This window comes from Gracilinanus agilis, chromosome 1, assembly GCF_016433145.1.
Source record: "Gracilinanus agilis isolate LMUSP501 chromosome 1, AgileGrace, whole genome shotgun sequence".
NCBI classification, from domain to species: Eukaryota; Metazoa; Chordata; class Mammalia; order Didelphimorphia; family Didelphidae; genus Gracilinanus; species Gracilinanus agilis.
In genome coordinates, this window is record NC_058130.1 from 701069437 (window position 1) to 701088287 (window position 18851).

Genomic DNA, 18851 nt, shown 5'->3' on the forward strand with positions numbered 1-18851 from the left:
AGCTCATTCTGAGTCATGCACCAATAAATCGGGGAAAGATGAAAATGAGCCTTCTTCAGTTCCAGCATCCTCCCTTACAATACTGTATATTGGTTCTAAGGCAAAAGAGCAGTAACAGCTAGGCAATAGGGATTAAGTGACTTGCTCGGGTTCACACAGTTAGGAAGTGTCTGTCAGATTTGAACCCAGGACTTCCTGTCTATAAATCCATTGGGCCACCTATCTGCCTCATAGGGCAACAGTTCTTAAACTTTTCTGTGTCTAGGACTCCTTTGGCAGTCTGGTGAAACTAGGACCCTTTCTCGGAATAATGGTGGTGGTGTTTTCTAAACTCATAATTGGAGGAAATTCTAAATTTCACTTAGAGATTAGTGAAAATAAAAATGAGATTTTTCCCCCTTATAAATTCATGGACTTCTGAATCCCTGCTTTAGGGCTTCTAACCTGTTTCTTCCTTAACGCTCCAACAGCTGAACCTTCAAGGGAGCAGAAGCAGCTGTTAGAAATCCAACAGCTGGAGAGTGAGTGGGTAATTGGTAAAACAAGAACAAGTTCTCCTCATTAGCTGGCTGAGGAAGTTCACTCTTTGTCACCACCAGGCCACCCATGGTAGATGTTGTTGGGTGCTGCTATATGAAGAGGTTGGGCCTTGGGAGAATCTGGGAACTGAAAGTTCCCACAGCCAGAAACAGAGGAAGGCTCCCCTCCCAGAATAGGGTCAGGGATCTTTTCCACCCTCACGAGAGCAGGCAAGTTGTGAGTGACATATGAGCAATGGTGAGTGAAGGTCACAGCAGGAAACTGCTAGAGAGCAGACTGCCTAGAGAGCCCCTCCACCAGCCCTCCCCCTAAATAAGAAGGTCCTTCCGAGGGCTAGGACTGAGCCCAGACTCCTTCAGGATCCCTTTCATCCATCTACCTCTTCCAGATGGAAGTGGAAGGGCCTGCTGGGCACTTCCAAATTTGGGGCCCATCGTGTTGTAGGCAGATACATGGGGGACCACTTGGATATTAAGGCTTTTCCTCACCTAAGTCTGTTCTCAGCTGCACACAATGAGCTCCTCCAACTAGTTATCTTTCCTCTGAGGCTAGAGATCCTATTTCAGACTCTAACTAGCTATTTGACCACAGGCAAGCTATTGAACCTCTCAAAGCCCTGGTTTCCTTATCTGCAAAATGGGGCTTTTTAAAATCCTCAAGAGGTACAGGAGTCAATAGAAAGCTTGCTTTCCTCTGAGCCAGGAAGACTTGGGTTCAAGCTCTTCCCTGACACATTCTATCTGTGTGACCTGGACTGACTGATAAGCTTAAGGCATTCTAGGTGACTGTCTAAGAGTATGAAGTACTATACTGGTGGCATAATGGATAGAGAAATGTGGAGGGGAAGAATAGTTCATCCCATTCAGAGTGGAGAGAGTACTGGAAATGGGGTCAGGTCACCTGACTCCTGCTTCAAACACTAGTTGTATGGCCTTGGGTGAGTCACTTCACTGCTGCCTCAGTATCCTCATCTGTAAAATGGGGATAATAATAGCATCTACCTCCTAGGGTAGGCAAGATTAAATGAGATAAAGTAAACCTTAAGGGTCTCTATTGTTATTATTCTCATAAATCACAAATTGACCAGCACCCCCACTGGCAGCGTATACCTGCATTCTCTGGAGATTTAATCCAGCCCCAAATCCTGCTGTACCTAGAGAAGTAGAAGGATGGGTTAGGATGGGAAAGGAGGAGATGGCACAGACCCACAAAGTGAGGTGGCATGCTGGGGAAGTATGTGCAGCAGATGAAGGTTCTAGCATTATGATGATTAATATTATTCACACTTCTCTAATGTTTTAAAGTTTAAAAGTTGTTATGATTTTGAGGAAAGTGCTTTCTTCCTAATAATCCTAAGAGAAAGACAGTGATTTTTGTTTTCCCATTTTGTAGATAAGGAAAGTATGGCTTAGAAAGGTTAGATGATTTGCCTTCAAGGACCCAGCCCAGAAATGTTGAACCCAGGACTTGAACTCCCATCTCAGTGTCCCTATCTGCAAAATGAGGGGATTGAACTAGTTGACCTTTAAGGCATTTACCAGCTCTAAATCTATGATGTGATGTGGCCCACTCTCACTGCTCACCCCTTCCCCCACTCCCAGCCCCGCCAACCCCCAGCAATGCAGAGGCCTCGAGAGGAAGTTCAGAAACTGCCAAATAATCCCAGGAGTAGCCATCAGGGCAAGAAGGGCCCCTCACACAATGAGAAAATCTGCTCAAGGTCAGGGGTGGGGACAGATGGGGGCCTGATGTACTTTCCTGGTGGCTATTTTAAACGTCAAGGAAGCCAGATCCCACAGCTGAATAACTAAAGTGCCTTCCCCTACCCCTGACACAACTGCCCGCCTTCTTGCAGCTCGGAGCCCAGAGACCATTCCTGTGCCACTTATCCATGTCTCCCTCAAAGGCGGCTTTCTGGAGGGGGCACGTGGTCTGAGCAGAGACAGTATTCCTAGTGGGGAGGAGCCTCCGGGGCACCCCTTCCTTGGTGGGCTGGGCGAAGCAGGGCTTGGGGTCAGTTCTGGGCTATGTCCATCAGCATCTAAGGAGAGATGGCCATGAAGATGGGGATGGCGGTGGTGGTTTGGCTCAGCCGGCCCATGGGGTGGGGGGCAGCTGGTTGGCAGTAGGTGAAGATGACTGGTGCCTTCTGTTAGATTAAAAATGAGTATTTCCAAGTTCTTATTTCCCATAAAGTTTATTAATGATCACTTGAAAGAGAAAAAGCAGATGCACGTAGATTTAAAGTCTCTTTGTCTGACCGCAGCGCAGCTCCTCCTGCAGGATCTCTGACCCTCTCACCTGCCTGCTGGGGAAGGAGAGTGCCAGAGAGAGCCAGGCGGGCTCCACCCACACCCTTTTATCCCCGTTCATGGCCGCAGCTTAGCATGTAAAAGAGGGGCTGACCCGGGTGGGCAGCCCAGGACGGGAGGGGATCAGAGCCCCTCTACATACTTCTCAGTCCTGTAGCTTCTGGGGATGGTGCCTGGGAGGGCTGGCCTAGAAACAGGAACAGCTGCCTGTGCCAGCCCGGAGTATCCCAGGTCCTAGGATTCAAGTTTTCTACTCTAGCTGTGTGACCCTGGGCCAGTCACTGAACCTCCGATTGCCTCGTTTCCTCATCTGTAAAACAGGGATGATACTGATAGCACTCACCTCCCGGGATTGTAGTGAGGTAACAATTGTAACGGGCTTAGCACAGTCCTTGGCACATAGTAAGTGCTTTATAAATTTTAGCTATCATCATGGTGAGATGTTATTTTCTCAGGTTCTATGATTCTAGACTTTCCACAGAGGTAGGGAAAGGAACAAACCCTCCCTGGCAGGCCTATCCCACCACGCCACCCCCCGACCTGTATTTCCATAGCACTTTCTGGTGTAGGAAGTCCTTTCCTTACAAGGACCCAGGGAGGCAGGGAGAACAGGCACTGCTATCCCATTCTGTTTAACGTTTACTTTCTGTCTTAATAACAACTCCAAGACAGAAGGGTAAGGGCTAGGCAAACAGAGTTAAGTGACTTGCCCAGGGTCACACACAACTAGGAAGTTCCTGAGTACAGTTTTGAACCCAGGTCCTCCTGACTCCAGGCCTGGTGCTCTATCCACTTTACAGCGGAGGAAGCAGAGGCTAAAAGAAATTATGGTAACTTGCCATTGGTCACATAGCTAATAGGTTCCAAGCTAGAACTTGGAATCAAGTTGGTCTTCTGTCTACCTCTCTCTAGCTATACAAGTGGGAGGAGGAGAAGCCTGAACCACTTCTCCCACTTAGCCTGTCTGTATCTTCGTAGCAGAGGGATGCCCTGATCCCTGTTCTCGGGCCAAACCCAACCTGGCAGGCCCTCACATGCAACCAACAGCCCCACTTGGGTAGAAAATTGATAACCCCCATAAACTCTGTCACAGAATATCAGAACTGGAAAGAGTCTTAGAGGTAATCTTGGACAACCTCCTTATTTTACAAAGGAAGAAACTATAACCTAGAAAGAAGAAGGTTATGCACTGAGTTACTAGGACAACTGTGAAGGGAGCTGTATACTGTCAAAATTCTTTCCTTTTTCCTCATCTCCTTTGACCCCCCCCCCAACAGGTTTGTGAGACAGGAAGGCAGGGCAGGGATTATTGTGCCCATTTTATACAGGAGGAAACTGAAGTCCAGAGTAAAAAGTTACTTTATCTGAGGACCTGAAGTGCCTACGCCTGGGACTTTGGTCTTCTAAGTCTCAAGCTCAAGCTTTTTCAGCTACACCCTACCATTTCTCCACCTGATCAGGATGCTCCTGGCCCCAGATACAGATGGTGTCAGGAGCTTGCCAAACTGAAGACTAAGAGAGGAAGACAGATGCAGATGCTGCTTACTGGCAAAGGGAAATTCCCCATGTATGCACTGGAATGGTGCAATGGAAAAGATGCTACATCTTGAATCAGAGGACCTGGAGTCAAATTCTACCTCCACTCCTTGCTATCTGTGTGGCCTTGAGCAAGTCATTTACCCTAAACCTAGGATTATCTCTATGTAGTTACTGCCATTGTGAGGGCTGAGGGTGGAAGGGTATAAGGACACAAGATTTGTAAGGAGGCAAATGATCATGACAACTATGCCAAATTTAAAGGGAATAGATCTGTTCTGCACTGATTGTGCCAGTTGTAGAGTGGCATACCTTCCAGGGAATAAAAAGAGGGACCCATACAAGCATGGTTATTAATGGGTTTTATTAGTAATGAATGGGTTAATTGGGAGAATATACTATTAAGATCCCTGGGTGGCAGCAAGGCCAAAGTAACATGGTGGATCCCTGCCACCAACCCTAGGCAGGGTCAGATATTATACAGAAACAGAACAAAGAAAGGCATGGTGCCAGGGATGGCACAGGGTCACATGCCAGTCTTCCCATGGGATAGTTGGAGTTCCTTTTGCTGTTTACATTTACTCAAGATAGCTTACATTTTCTGTGGAGTCACAGGTCACGTTCTTACTCTGGCTACCACCGTATGGGGGGAGGGGGGGAGTGAATGCAAGGGACATTTAGGAGATGTCAGAAAGTCCCCAGAAGCTGGAGGCTGGCCTGGGTCCTGTGGACATAGCAGCAAACAAGGAGAGGCATGAGTTGTGCTGAGTGTGTATTCTGTGTGGGAGTAGAGGGGTGACTAAGGAGACAGTCCCTACAGCCTTATAAGGGACGACCTTACAGGGGAAAGGAAGAGCTCCAGAGAGCAGAAGAGTCAGAAATAACCTGGCAGGGGGAAAGGAAAAGCAGGTAAATGCAAGGGCTTGCTGTAAAGCTTCTGTTCCTATGGGCACTTGGTGCTACATGAGCCATCTCGATGGGAAGCTGATACCCCCTTGCAGATATGAGCAGCAATGAAGAGTTGGACCATCAGGGTTTATATAGTACAGCTTAACTGAATCATCATTAGTTGAGCTCACCTTGGGCAGTCTGTTTCAGAAGGAAGGTACCCTGAGAGAAGAGAGAGGGCACAGGGCAACCTAAATGATGGTAACTGGGGTTGCTCCAGGGACCCAGGGAAAGGGAGACAGGTGGACAGGAAGTCGAGTCCTGGAATTGTCTGACCTCTCAGAACTGAAATGATTTCCTCTTCCCCCTCCTGCTTCCCCTCTGACCTCCAGCATCCCCCCAGGGTCCAGTTAGGGGAATAGGAAGGAAGAGAAACATGAGAGGCACTGTGCTAAGACCAAAGCTGGTATTCGGAGAGAGTTCAAAACAATTGTGTCAGGCTGGGAGCTGAGCCTGTCTATCTGTCCCACACCCCTTCTCATCCTTTTCTGGCTTCTTCTAGCCCAGGTAAGCACCACAAAGATCTTCAGGGACCTGGCTGCTGTCCCATCTCACACAGCATCCCAGCGCGTCCCAGTTAAAAGACAAGCTTCAGAGAGCACAGAGCTGGACTTCAAGGGCTGTCCTGTTGGGATGAGGGTCTTTATCACCATCCTGTTGGCTGCTCTGCTGTGCCTCAATCAAGGTGAGTGAAGTCTCAGTTCTGGAGGAGAACCTGGTGATGGGTATGAAGAAGCCTGCCCTCTTTGGAGGGGCTAAAAAAGGTGGAACAGAACCATTAGAAACGGGGAAAGGAACATATTTCTTCCTCGGGAGTGAACAGAATTGCACACCAATAATTTAGGTGGTCTTTAGAGAATTGTATTTAGAATTAATAGTCTAGCTCTGCTACTTCCTGCCTGTGTGACCCTGGGGTGGTTGAAATGCATGTTGGATTTGGAGTCAGAGGATTTGAGTTCAAATCCCAATTCTGCTGCTGATCTTTGACAAATTGCCTCTCCTGGTCTCAGTTTCCTTTTCTGTAAAAATCAGGGGGCTGGATTTTATGAACCTTCTTTCTCTAAATACTTGGATGTTCCAAAGGTCTTAGTGTAGCTTTTGACTATTAAATCGTAATAGCAGAGCAATCTGTCTATAATCCCATGAATCTGATGCTGAGTTTGAAAAGCTTAAAAGGAAGGATATGGATTTGCCTATGTAGTGAAGCAGTAGCAGAGGCAGAACTTAAATCTGGATTTTCCAACTCTGAATCCAATGCCTTTTCTATTAGAAGACTTGTTAGGACTTGATTGCAAAGGGCTTTGAATGCCAGGCAGAGGATTCTTCAGGTAATGGGGAGACCTGGGACATTCTGGAGCTTCCAAGGTGCCATATGAATTTATGGTGGGCTGGGTGGATAGAAACTCTTCAGAAGCCCCACTAGAGACCCTCGGTCTAATCTCCTGGTCACTGCCTACCCTTGGAGACCTGTACTTCTCACTTTTGGACAGGGAGTGGACAGAAGGAGAGAGAGTGGGCAGATGAAAGCAAAGATGACTATTATGACTATAAGGAATATGATGAAGACGACGACGAGGAGGACGAGGAGGAGGATACCAAAATCAAACACATTCCTTATGAAGGTACAAATCTGTCCCAGTTTCTCCCCAGCTTCTTGTCTCCCCTCCCTCCCACCATGAGACCCACAAACATATAGCTATAGTTTACTTGATAAGGGGCATTAGAGTGGTAAAGAGAAGAGTGATTATGGGGGGGGGGGGAGAAGAGGAAGGAAGGAAGGCTTCTTGGAGGAGCTAGCATTTAATACCATCACAATTTGTCTTAGACCATCACTGTTTATCATAGGATTTGAGTAGGGCTAGGTATGAACTCAACAAGCAGAGCCAGGGAGGGCATTCCAAATATGATGAACCGCTGACACAAAGGCGCAAAGTCAGAAGGTGTGGGGTGTTTTCTGGTTCCGTCCTGCATCTGGACTCACAGCTTCCAGATGCCCAGGCACAACCCCTGCCACCCCTGACCCCCCCCACCACCACACAGGGGCCCTACCCGGTGGCATGACAGCCTAGGCACTCCCTGCACAGGAGTGAAGGCCAGCCCCAGGGCAGGGGGGCCTTCTGGAGAGGCCTCCCTTCCTCCCTCCCTCAGAGAGCCTCTCCTAAGGCTAGAAAAGTAGGGTGGGCTGGACTCAGTGCCTGCAACGTGTCCATCCTCCCAGATGGGAAGCTTCAGGCCCTCCTGGGTCAGTTAGCCAGGTGCTAACCCGGGCCCAGGCCCTGTCCTAAGCGCTGAGGTCGCACAGAAAGTCAGAGCAATTCCTGCCCACAAGAAGCTCCCGTTCCAATGGTGAGACAAAACATACATGACTGGCTTCCTGTGAGATGGCTATAGAGGCAGCTGGGAGAAAGATCACTGAGAGGCAGCTGGCAGCCTGTTAGATAGTGCAAGTGTGGTCTCATCTTCAAACTAGCTCTGTGACCCTGGGCGAGTCATTGAACGGCTGTCTGCCTCAGTTTCCCCATCTATAAGATGAGAATAGCAATAACACCTCCCTCCCAGGGTTGTCGTGAGGATGTGAGATCATATTTATAAAACGCTTTGCAATCTTTAAAGTTTCTTGCAGTATTATTATTATTATTAAAGGACAGTGAGAGACCCAAGTCACAGGATGTAACAGGAGGGAGTGATCACTTCCAACTGGAGAGATGGAGGAAAGCTTTCTAAAAGATGTTAGATTAGATCAAGGGTTCTTAATCTGGGATCCCTGAATTTGTTTTGTTGAAAGCTTTTTTTTTTTTCAACAATTGTATTTCAATATAGTTGGTTCCCGTTTGTAATTCTGTGTTTATGCCTTTAAAAACTTTATTCTGAGGAGGGCCCATAGGCTTCCCCAGACTTGAGGACACACAAAAAAAGGCTAAGAAGCCTTGGTAAAAGGAGGACGGGAGCCCACTCCTGAGCTCTCTGGGGAGAAAAGAGGAGGACACAGTCCCCGCTCTCAGAAACTGGGGGCGTTGGGAAGGGAAGAGTAGGACACAGTTAGTCATAAACTAAGGCAAGATGAGGCACCCCGCTAAAGGGGGCACTGAACCCCGAGTTGCTGGGTTTAGAGGAAGGAGAAGCAGCTTCCCAGGGAGGTGTGGACCTACAAGGAGCAATGGCATTTTGGCAGGTAGAGATTATACTCTCTGCAGTGGGGTAGGGAAGAAAGATTATGGGGAGAAGGCAAACAAGAAATTCCATTAAATGTCCTAATGAGCGGTGTCAGCTGTTTGGGTAATAGGAGCTTAGAAAAGAGAGAAATGAGCTGAGGTCAGTGTAGTCAGGGAAGGCTTCCTGCAGAAGGAGGAATGTGAGCTTTGAACAGAATTCACACCACTAGAGGGGTAGAAGGTGGCATTGTGGATAGAGTGTTAGTCCTGAGTCAGGAAGACTCCTCTTCCTCAATTCAAATCCAGCCTTAGACACTTACTAGCTGTGTGACCCTGGGCAAGTCACTTCACCTTGCTTCCAGTTTCTTCATCTGTAAAATAAGTTGGAGAAGGAAATGGCAAACCACTCTAGTGTCTTTGCCAAGAACACTCCATTTGGGGTCATAAAGGGTCATACAACACTGAAAACAACTCAACTACATATATTCTAAAGCAATTTAAAATTTGCAAAGCCCTTCTCTCACGACTCTACGAAATAGGTGTTGCAAATATATGGTCACCATTTTTTAGGGGAGGAAACTAAGGCTCAGAAAAGTTAGAAGTTAAAGGGCTTGTCCAGAGTCACACAGCTAATAAGTGTCAAAGCTGGGACTCTTCTGCCTCCAGTACTTTCTACAATTCTCCATCAAAAAAGGAAGGGGTATTTTCATAAATTGAAAGGAGTAGGCAGAGAAAGACCCCGTGGTATAATAGGAAAATCCGGGTTCAGATCCTACCTCAGATCATACTAGCTGTGTGACCCCGGGCCTCAGTTGCCTCAACTGCAATATGAGAGGGGGTTGACTTGAAAGGTTCCTTCTGGCTCCTAAATCCTTGATCCTTCAAGAAGAGAGAAACTTGAACTTTATCAGAAGGAAGTAAAAAATGAATGTTCTCCTTCCTGGTGACAGCAGAGGCCTGAGCCTGTGGGCACTGTCCTAAATCCTGGCAAGGAAGGGGTCTCAGCATCTGGCCAGCTCCCAGCTGGCTGACCCCCTGGGCCATTGTCTTCCTTTCCCCTCTTCCCACCAAGACTGTTCTGGTGTTATCTGCAGGCCCCTTTATCTCTTCAGTTCAAATGAATTCAACCACACAAAGTTTGTTATGTGCCTACTGTGTAGAAGGCCCTGGAGTTATATCTGTTGAATTTTTATCCCACTAACCTTCTATCAGCCTCAGCATTTCTCAAATGTATTTATCAACAAAGGAAGTGTTAGGCAAAATCTTTGTGTGTATCCTATTGTTCTCTAGTTGGCCTAAGAGCTCCCTAAGAGGAAGGACAATATCTTATCTAAACTTTGCAGCTCCTTCAGAACCTGGTACATTGTAGGCACTTAAACTGTTTGGGGAATGATATAGGGCCTGTTCTTTAAATCTAATGGGGGCCCAGATATATAAACAATTTAGTAGAAGAAGTGGAGAAAGTTAAAGGCAGAGAAGTCCAGGCAAAGTTCAGTGAGAAATTTGAAAAGGGAGTGGACACTTTCACTTGGGCATAAAGGATCAAGGAAGACTTCATGGAGGAGGTGGCATCTGAATTGGGCCTTGAAGAAAGGGAGGGACTTCTTTGGACTGAAATGGGAGGAGAAGGAATAAACAAAACCAATCCAGGAAAATGGAACAGAGTAAGCCAGGTTGGCTGATACATAAATTCCCTAAGGGGACAGCTAGGTGGCTCAGTGGATTGAGAGCCAGGTCTAGATATGGGAGATCCAGGGTTCAAATTTGACCTTGGACACTTCCTACTTGTGTGACCCTGGACAAGTCACTTATTCTCCACTGCCTATCCTTTCTTGCTCTTCTGCCTTGGAACACAGTATTGATTCTTAAGTCAGAAAGGAAGGGTTTTAAAAATGAAAATAAAATAAATTCTGTAAAAGGGGGTGGTTAGAGATAAAACTAGACAGGTTATCTCTGAGCCAGGTGGTAGAGCGCCTTCACACCACTATCAGGAGGTTATACTTGATCCCTCAAGTAATGGTGAACCAACTTTGAGTAGAAAAGTGGAACAATCAGAATAGTGCACTAGGAAGATGACTTGGGCATCTGGTGATGTTAAAAATCATTCATTTTCTGTTAAAATCATGAGCCTTCACCAGGAATATCACAGCAATCTAAGAAAGAACATAGTGGGAAAATAAGCAGTAACGGGCAAGACCTTGCTAAAGGAAGAAGGCCTCATTCCAGATTACAAAGCACCTCTTTTTACATAGGGCCAGTTTGGGATTCTGATCTATAAACACACTTCCCTGGATGGTCAGCAGTCAGGAATCTGGCCTGGACCTCTGGACCAGCTATCTACCTTAGGGTTGGCTTATTTGCATACCAGCCCCAAATGTTCAGGCCAAGAAATGTTCAAGAGATAATGTCCCAGATGCCTTAGGATTCCTCCATTCGAATATCTAGTTCAACTGGTCTCATCAGGTCTTCCAGGAGTTCCTCTGGATCTGAAGCAAAATGTCCCTTCTGCTGAAGTTTAGCAGGGATTCAATGCATTCCTAATGGTCACATTCTACTTTGTTATAGTTAAATGTGTACAGTTATGTCTAGATTATATTTTCAGAGTTATGTCCAAAATTATTTTATCAGTGTGAAGGCTGAACCAGAGAGAAAAGAACCATGAAGGGAGGAACAATACTTAGGAGTCACAGGAGCTGCCAACACAACACACTGCCCTGGTACAGGCTGTCTTCCTTGGCTTGTTCTTGCCTCCATTTTCTTTTGAGCCAGCTCCATCGTTGCTACCACTACATCCTTTGGGAAGATTTCTGTCTTCCTGCCACATCTACTGCTCTCCCTTCCCTCCATCTGCTCCCCTTGTCCCAACTGCTGGCTCCACATTAGTGTTAGCATTTGGAGACTCAGTTTGCAGAGTCTGAGTTTAAAAAGACTTCAGATTTCCTTTAGCTCAGCTAATACCTGTATAAAAATCTCCTCCACAACATCTAGTCTAAACCTGTCACTCTTTAGTCAAAGAAACTGAGGACGGGAAAGATTAAGTAATATATTCTAACTCTGTGACTCTGCTTCCTCATCTGTAAAATGAAGGAGTTGAACTCGGGGATCTCTAAGGTACAAGCTCTAAAGCTATGATCCTATGACACGCCCAATAAGGGTTTACCTATTGTTCACTCAGGGCAGCTCAATCCACTTTTGGACAGTTCTGATTGTTAGGAAGTTTTTCCTTTCCTCTAGCCTATGTTTGTCTGATTGCAAATTCCACCTATAGGTCCTAATTCTTCTCTTCAGTGTAAGAAGACCAAGCCTAATGCCTCTTCTATATATTAATAACATTTATTATTCTTGAACATAAGGATCAATCTTTCCTAACCTCCTAGTCTTTTCTCCTCCAGCTTACACATCTGCAATTCCTTCAAGAGATCCTCATAAGAGGTAGTTTTGGATTTGCATCTCCTTCAGCTACTCCTCTTTAACTGTGTGGCCTTGGACAAATCACTTTGTAGCTCCACAACTCATTTTCTCCATATGTAAAATGAGCAGGTTAGACAAAATAATCTCTGAAGTCCTTTCTAGCTCTGGACCATAATCTAATAATCTTTCTCTTTGTCAGTCAGTCCATCAATAAATCTGTTATATGTCCCCAGTCCATAACGGAGACAGGAGGTAGAGACCCAGTTCTGTCCTTTGGGGACTTCATAATTTAGTTTGGAGGTCAACAAGCATTTAAGGTAATAGCTGGTTTTTTTTTAACCCTTACCTTCTGTCTTAGAATCAATACTGTGTATTGGTTCTAAGGCAAGAGCAGTAAGGGCTAGGCAATGGGGGTTAAGTGACTTGCCCAGGGTCACACAGCTAAGAAGTGTCTAAGGCCAGATTTGAACCTGGGACCTCCCATCTCTAGGCCTGGCTCTCAATCCACTGAGCCACCCAGCTCCCCCCAAGTGTTTGTTAAACAACTACTTTGTGTCAAGCACTGTGGGAAGAAAGGAAAGAAGGAAGGAAGGAAGTCACAATCTAATAGAAAAGATAACATGTAAATAGCTCTGTACAAATAAGTAGATAAAGGATAAATTAGAGATATTCAGCATAGGGAAGGCACTCACATGAAGGAAGAGCTAAAAAGATTTCATGTAGAAGATAGGACTTTCACTGAGACTTGAAAGAAGCCAAGGAAGCCAGGAGATAGAAAGGATGAAGGAGAACTTTCCAGGTATGGGAGACAGCCAGAGAAAATGCCCAGTCAGGAGGTGGAAGGTTTTGTGTGAAGGACAGCAAGGAGGCCAGTGTGACTGACTTGATGAATATGTGGAGGGGAATAAGATGTAAGAAGGCTGGAAAGATAGGAAGGGCCAGAGATTGAAAAGTCAAACAGGATTTTCTGTTTGATCCAAGAAGTAATAGAGAGCCCCTGGGGTTTATTGAATAAAGTAATGACATGGCCAGGACTGTGTTTTAGGAAGCTCACTTTAATGGCTAAGTGGAGGATAGACTAGAGTGAAAAATGGCAAGGGACATAGAGCATGGAATTGGTAAATTGAAAGTTGGTAAGTTGAAGCTTGGAGTTGGTGAGGGAAGATGACTTGAGGCAAGAAGGCCGATTAGTAAGCCTTTGCAATAGTCCCGGTAAATGGGGAAGAGGGGAAAATGAGACTGAATTAAGGTGATGACCATAGAAGTGAAAAGAAGGAAACAGATGGGAGAGGTGTTGTGGGTGCAGAAAGAACAAGATTTAGCCATTGACTGGATAGGGAAAGTAAGAAGTCAAGGATGACTCCAGAGCTGCAAACTTGGATTATGGGAAGAATAATGGCACCCTCAACAGAAATAAAATAATTTGGTATCTGGGCTGAGGCTTGGGAAATGGGCAGAATTTCAACAGGCAGAAATGGTAGAGGGAAGACCCCATGTAGATGAGGCAGAAAAGTGTGGATGTGTTTGGGGGATAACAAGTAGTATCTATGACCTCTCATTCTTGCTTTAAGCCTCGATCACCTGCTTTTGGGGATAAGATATGGATAAAACATGCCTTTTCTAGCATGCAAGTGATAGCTGTTAATATGCTACAATTAGCTTACACTGACATTTCTCTATCCAGTCATTTAGCCCTTTGGTTCGCCTACAAGAGAAGCTGTTTGAAATAAGAAGGAAGAGTAGCTTGGGGCATGTTGTAGAGCTCATATTCCTATAGTGATTTACAAATCACTTTCCTCTCAACAACTCTGTGAGGAGAATAGTAATTATCCCTCTTTCACAGATGAGGAAACTGAGACTCAGAAAGCTGGGGATTTGCACCCAAAATAGCCTAGCTTGTCAATGGAAGCACTGGATCCTGAATCCAGATAATCTGACAGTAAAGCCAGTGATCATCCTTCTGTTCTGCCCCATTCTCTGAGTGGCTGAGAAGATAGTGGTGCTATCAACAGAGACAGAGACAGAGACTTCAGGAGAAGGAGCTCATTTGGCAAGGGAAGATGATGAGCTCCATTTGTATAAGGCTGAGGGTGAGTTGCCATAGGATGTCCCATTTTTAAATTAGTCTTTCATATGAACCTGTTCTCCCAATCCAGATTTTGAGCTCACCCAGACCCTTTGAAATGCTGGGCCTCCAAGAAATATTTGTTGACTGCTTTTGATTGCCTGAACCTCAACTTATGTCCAACTATATGATAAGGGTGATATGGCACACTGTGAGAGAGACAGTGTCATAATAGCTCTCTTTCTATCATACTTTGCAATAAGTCCTTTTTTTTTTTGCCAAAAGTCCTTTTTTGCCAAAGTCCTTTCTTTAGCCACAACAACTTTATTAAGTAGAGTCCAAAAATGATCACTTCCATTTTAAGGATGGAAAAACTGATGCCAAAGAGATGAGGTAATTTGTCCATGTCCCACTAGTAAATATCAAAGCTTCAGCCTGAAAACAGTCTCAACTCCACTTCCAGTGTTCTCTCCACTGTTCCCCAAGGGCCTCTCTGGGAGCCCATAGTTTGGAAGAGGAGTTAAAACACCTCAAAATTAATGAAATAATACCAGACAGTCCCCACTACCAATCTCATACTGCTCCGTTCTATAAGACCCTTTAAAATACATACACGCAAGTAGAGGTGCCTATGGCTGTGGATCATGGAATGCCACAATCTCAAAAGAATACAATTTTTATTCTCAAGTGATCCTCACAACTCTGGTATTATTATTATCCACACTTTACAGACAAGGAAACTGAGGTGGATAGAGCTTAAGTGACTTATCCAAGATCACATAGCTGGTAAATGTCTGAGGCCAGATTTAAACTCGGGTCTTCCTGACTTCAGACTTGTCACTCTATACACTAAGATACCTAGCTGCCCCTGTCTTCCAGGAATTTGCATTCTATTGGTTCAACCAGAGGAAGGCCTTCAGTACCTTGGGTAGATTTTCTATAGAAGACTTCTAGAAAGGCCATGTTCAAGGATCCCACTTGATGAGAAGGCAGGGGGGAATGGAAGGATGCTAACAGCACCAATGGAAAGAACACCCTCACCAACAAGATTCCTGGGGTATACAAGTCCATTAAGGAGTTGAACCAGGAAATATATGTATTAGCACTATCAGGAAGGCAAGGAAGTTGAACTATTGAGTGGGAAACCAGCATTTTCTACCAGCGGTCCTAGAAAAGTCACTACTCCCTTCCCACTCTGAGCCCACCTCCTGGTAGATAAAACCAGAGAAGGTCCAGACCTCCAGACTAGCATTCCTTAAACTAGCCTTTAAACTATGGTTAAAAAGCTGGATGTGTTGACAACAGAGGAAGGAGAAGATCCGAGAAGAAGAGCAGAATTGGTGTCTGTCCTCCTGTGTTGTTTGTACCTCTGGAGAAGTCTCATGTCCTGGACTGGGTGTGAACTGCTTGCGACCTTAAGCAGATGACTGTGATAGGCTCAGTGAGTTGTAACCTTGAAAACACGTTCTGAGCTCTTCACGATTATTGGGACATGAGAGGTCAGGGGACCCTGGCAATCAGAAGCCAAAGCTGTGTCAGATGCAAGTTTCAGACAGTGAACCTGAGAGTTCAAAGAAGGGAGAAGTCTGAGGGCTGGAGTAATCAAGGAAGTGGCTTTTGAACAATGGTTAATGTTTAGATAGAAAGAGAGGAAGAAAAGGCATGGGATGATGGGGATGAAAAAGCTGACTACAAAGCAAAAATGTGGAAGTAGGAACAAACCATATAGGTAGAAAAGGAGACCCCCTCAACTTACCTACTTTCCCGCTCTCTCTCCAATGAGCTTTCTTCCAACTCTGTTTTCCTTCAACAATTCAACAAATGTGTATTAAGCTGGTATAAGATACTATGCTAGGCACTAGCAAATGACAGTCCTTCAAGGCACTTACACTCTTTTAGGAGAGATATGACAAAAACATGATAAATATAGAAACACAAGATAAAATATAAAAAGGGTAAAAGCAATGAGGGGGTACAATCAAGAAAGACTTCAAAGAAAAAGTGGCAACTGAACTGAGGTTTGAAGGAAGAAAAGACTCTTTTTAAATTATATTTTTATTTATTTTCTTAAATATTTCTCACATTTTTTAAGATTCATTTTTTTAAACCCTTACCTTCCGTCTTGGAGTCAATACTGTGTATTGGCTCCAAGGCAGAAGAGTAGTAAGGGTAGGCAATGGGGGTCAAGTGACTTGCCCAGTGTCACACAGCTGGGAAGTGTCCGAGGCCAGATTTGAACCTAGGACCTCCCATCTCTAGGCCTGGCTCTCAATCCACTGAGCTACCCAGCTGCCCCCTAAGATTCATTTTTAAAAGTTTTGAGATCTGAATTCTCTCTCTCCCTCCCAACCCATTGTGAAGGCAAGCAATATGATATCAATTATACATACGCTGTCATGCAATCCTAAATTCCAAATCAGCCATGTTGCAACAACAACAACAACAATATACAAAACCCACATAAACAAACAAAAAGCATAGGCAGGGAAAGAAAGTGAAAAAATATGCTTTGATTCACACTCACAAACTCATTAGTTCAGATAGATTTTCAGTGGGTAGAGAGACCCAGGGCCTGGGCAAATGAATAGCAGAAGGAAAATAATAAGATGATGTTAGGAAACAGCTAGTTGACCCCTTTGGTTAATGTTCAGAGAATATGAAAGGGAGGAATGCAATTATTTCATATTACTGGAAAGGAAGATTGGAGCCATATTGCTGACCACTTTTGAATTTTATCCTATAAAACCTAGAGAAAGCATCTGTCTCCTCTCACCTTTGCCCTCACCCTCGTGTCTCCAGGCTCTCTAGAATGCTACACCTGTGAGTCAGTGCCCAATGAGGAAAGCTGTAATAAGATCCAAACCTGCCCATCTGCTAAGTCCTTCTGCAAAACCATCATCTCCAAAGGGAACGCAGGTGAGTGGTGGGGAAGGGGAACCCGTATTGGACAAGAGAGACTGTTCCTCATGGAAACAGTGTAAGCTGAGGGGAAGGACTTAAATAGGTAGCCTGATAAGAACCCTGGACTGAAAGTTTGGAGACTTGGGTTTGAGTCCCAACTTTACCACTGAGTCTGTCATCTCCCCCTAAACTTTAGTTTCCCATCTATAGAAGAAAGGTGACTTTCTGAAAAGGAAGGACCTCTGAGACTTTCTAGCTCTGACATTCTATATTCTAAGACACATACTATTTCTGTTATCCCATGATTCTCTGATCTGGTCTGATTGCCACTCCCTTCCTCTGTGTCTTTCCCTTTTTCCTTCTCTGTCTTCTAGGATCTCTCCACATTCATGGCCCCTCAGTCTAAGGAAAGGAGAACCAAGTTGTTGTTCTGCCTTGGTTACTGTCACCATGGATAATAATAATAATAATGATTCCCATTTCCTTAGAACTGTAGGGTTCATAGAATCTCAGTTATAAGGATCTCAGAAGCCATGTAGTTCAACCTGTACCTTAGCATGGATCCCCCTTTCATGCAATAAGAAATCATACAGCCTCTGCCTGATGAGTTCCAATGAGGGGGTTTCAACTTCTGCCCCAGGCAGCCCATTCTTTTCTGAGACAATCCAATTATTAGTAATTTGCCCTGACCCCAAACTACACCAGCACATTGGTCCTGTTCAGTGGTCCCAAGCAGAAGAAATCGAAACCTTCTTTCTTATGACAGCCTCTCAAATAACTGAAGACAACAAGGGGGATCTCATTGGTTAAGTCTTTTCTCCTAACTAAGCATCTTCCTTTCCTTTAACCCAGCCTTATATGGCATCTCTAGGCTTCTCACCATCTTGGGCGCCCTCTTCTGGGCACATTCCAGCTTGTCAATGCCCGGCTTGGAGCCCAGAAATAAACACAAGGGCCTGATCAGGACAGAGGAGAAAGGGATAATCACTTTCTGACTCTGAGCCCCTTTTTCTCTAAATTTCTTGGCTTTTTTGCCTGTCGTATCCCACTGTCGACTTATTGAGCTTGAAGTTTACTAAAACCACCACATTTCTCACCCAAGGATCCATTACCATCCCATATTTCCCCATCCTACACTAGTAAAATTCAATTTTTGAATTGATTCCAGACATTCAACTGATTCTGCTATTGTAGTGCAATAGTTCTACTATTGTCTAACCCTTGTCAGTAAAGCTTGTGTGAGAGATTTTGTCAAGGTGTTTTGTTTCCTGTTTTGTTTTGAGGGGAGGAGGTTTTGGCCAAAATCAGAGTATATTCAGTCTGTTTAGTTTTCCTTTAATCTACCAATCTAGTAGTAACCATATCAACAAAGGAAATGAGGCAAGTCTAACAGGACCTTTTCTTAATGATGGCTGCCATGCTGGCTCATAATGAGTATCATTTTTCTTTCTAGATGCTTAGAAATTCCCATTAAAAAATATGCTTTAGGAGGCAGCTGGGTAGCTCAGTGGATTGAGAGCCAGGCCCAGAGACGGGAGGTCCTAGGTTCAAATCTGACCTCAGACACTTCCTAGCTGGGTGACTAGCAAGTCACTTGACCCCCATTGCCTACCCTTACCACTCTTCTGCCTTGGAACCAATACACAGTATTGATTCTAAGATGGAAGGTAAGGGTTTAAAAATATATATGCTCTAGAATTTTGCCAGGAACTAAAGAAAAGGTTTTGGACCCACAGCAAACAGAATCTACTCACTTCCCCATTTTTGAAATCTTGTATATTTCCCCTTTTCAAGTTGATATTTGTCCTATTCTTTGTGATCTTTCAAAGATTATATATAGACTTCTGGGTAGCTACCATGGATAGAGTACCAGACCCTGAAGTCAGGAAGACCTGAGTTCAAATCCTGCCTCAGATACTTACTATTCTTGTAATCCTAGACTAATCACTTAATCTCTGTTTGCTTCAGTTTCTTCAACTGTAAAAT

At 44.8% G+C, this 18851-nt stretch overlaps 1 protein-coding gene across 1 annotated transcript in view; it reads left to right on the plus strand.

Moving 5' to 3' along the window:
- GPIHBP1 (glycosylphosphatidylinositol anchored high density lipoprotein binding protein 1) overlaps positions 1–18851 on the plus strand; it is a 29109-nt gene that overhangs the window by 3878 nt on the left and 6380 nt on the right. The window contains exons 2-6 of the mRNA XM_044684549.1: positions 471–521; positions 2396–2553; positions 5691–6021; positions 6827–6958; positions 16764–16880. Of these exons, the coding sequence (XP_044540484.1) occupies positions 471–521; positions 2396–2553; positions 5691–6021; positions 6827–6958; positions 16764–16880 (789 nt within the window). The remainder of the gene's footprint in view (positions 1–470; positions 522–2395; positions 2554–5690; positions 6022–6826; positions 6959–16763; positions 16881–18851) is intronic.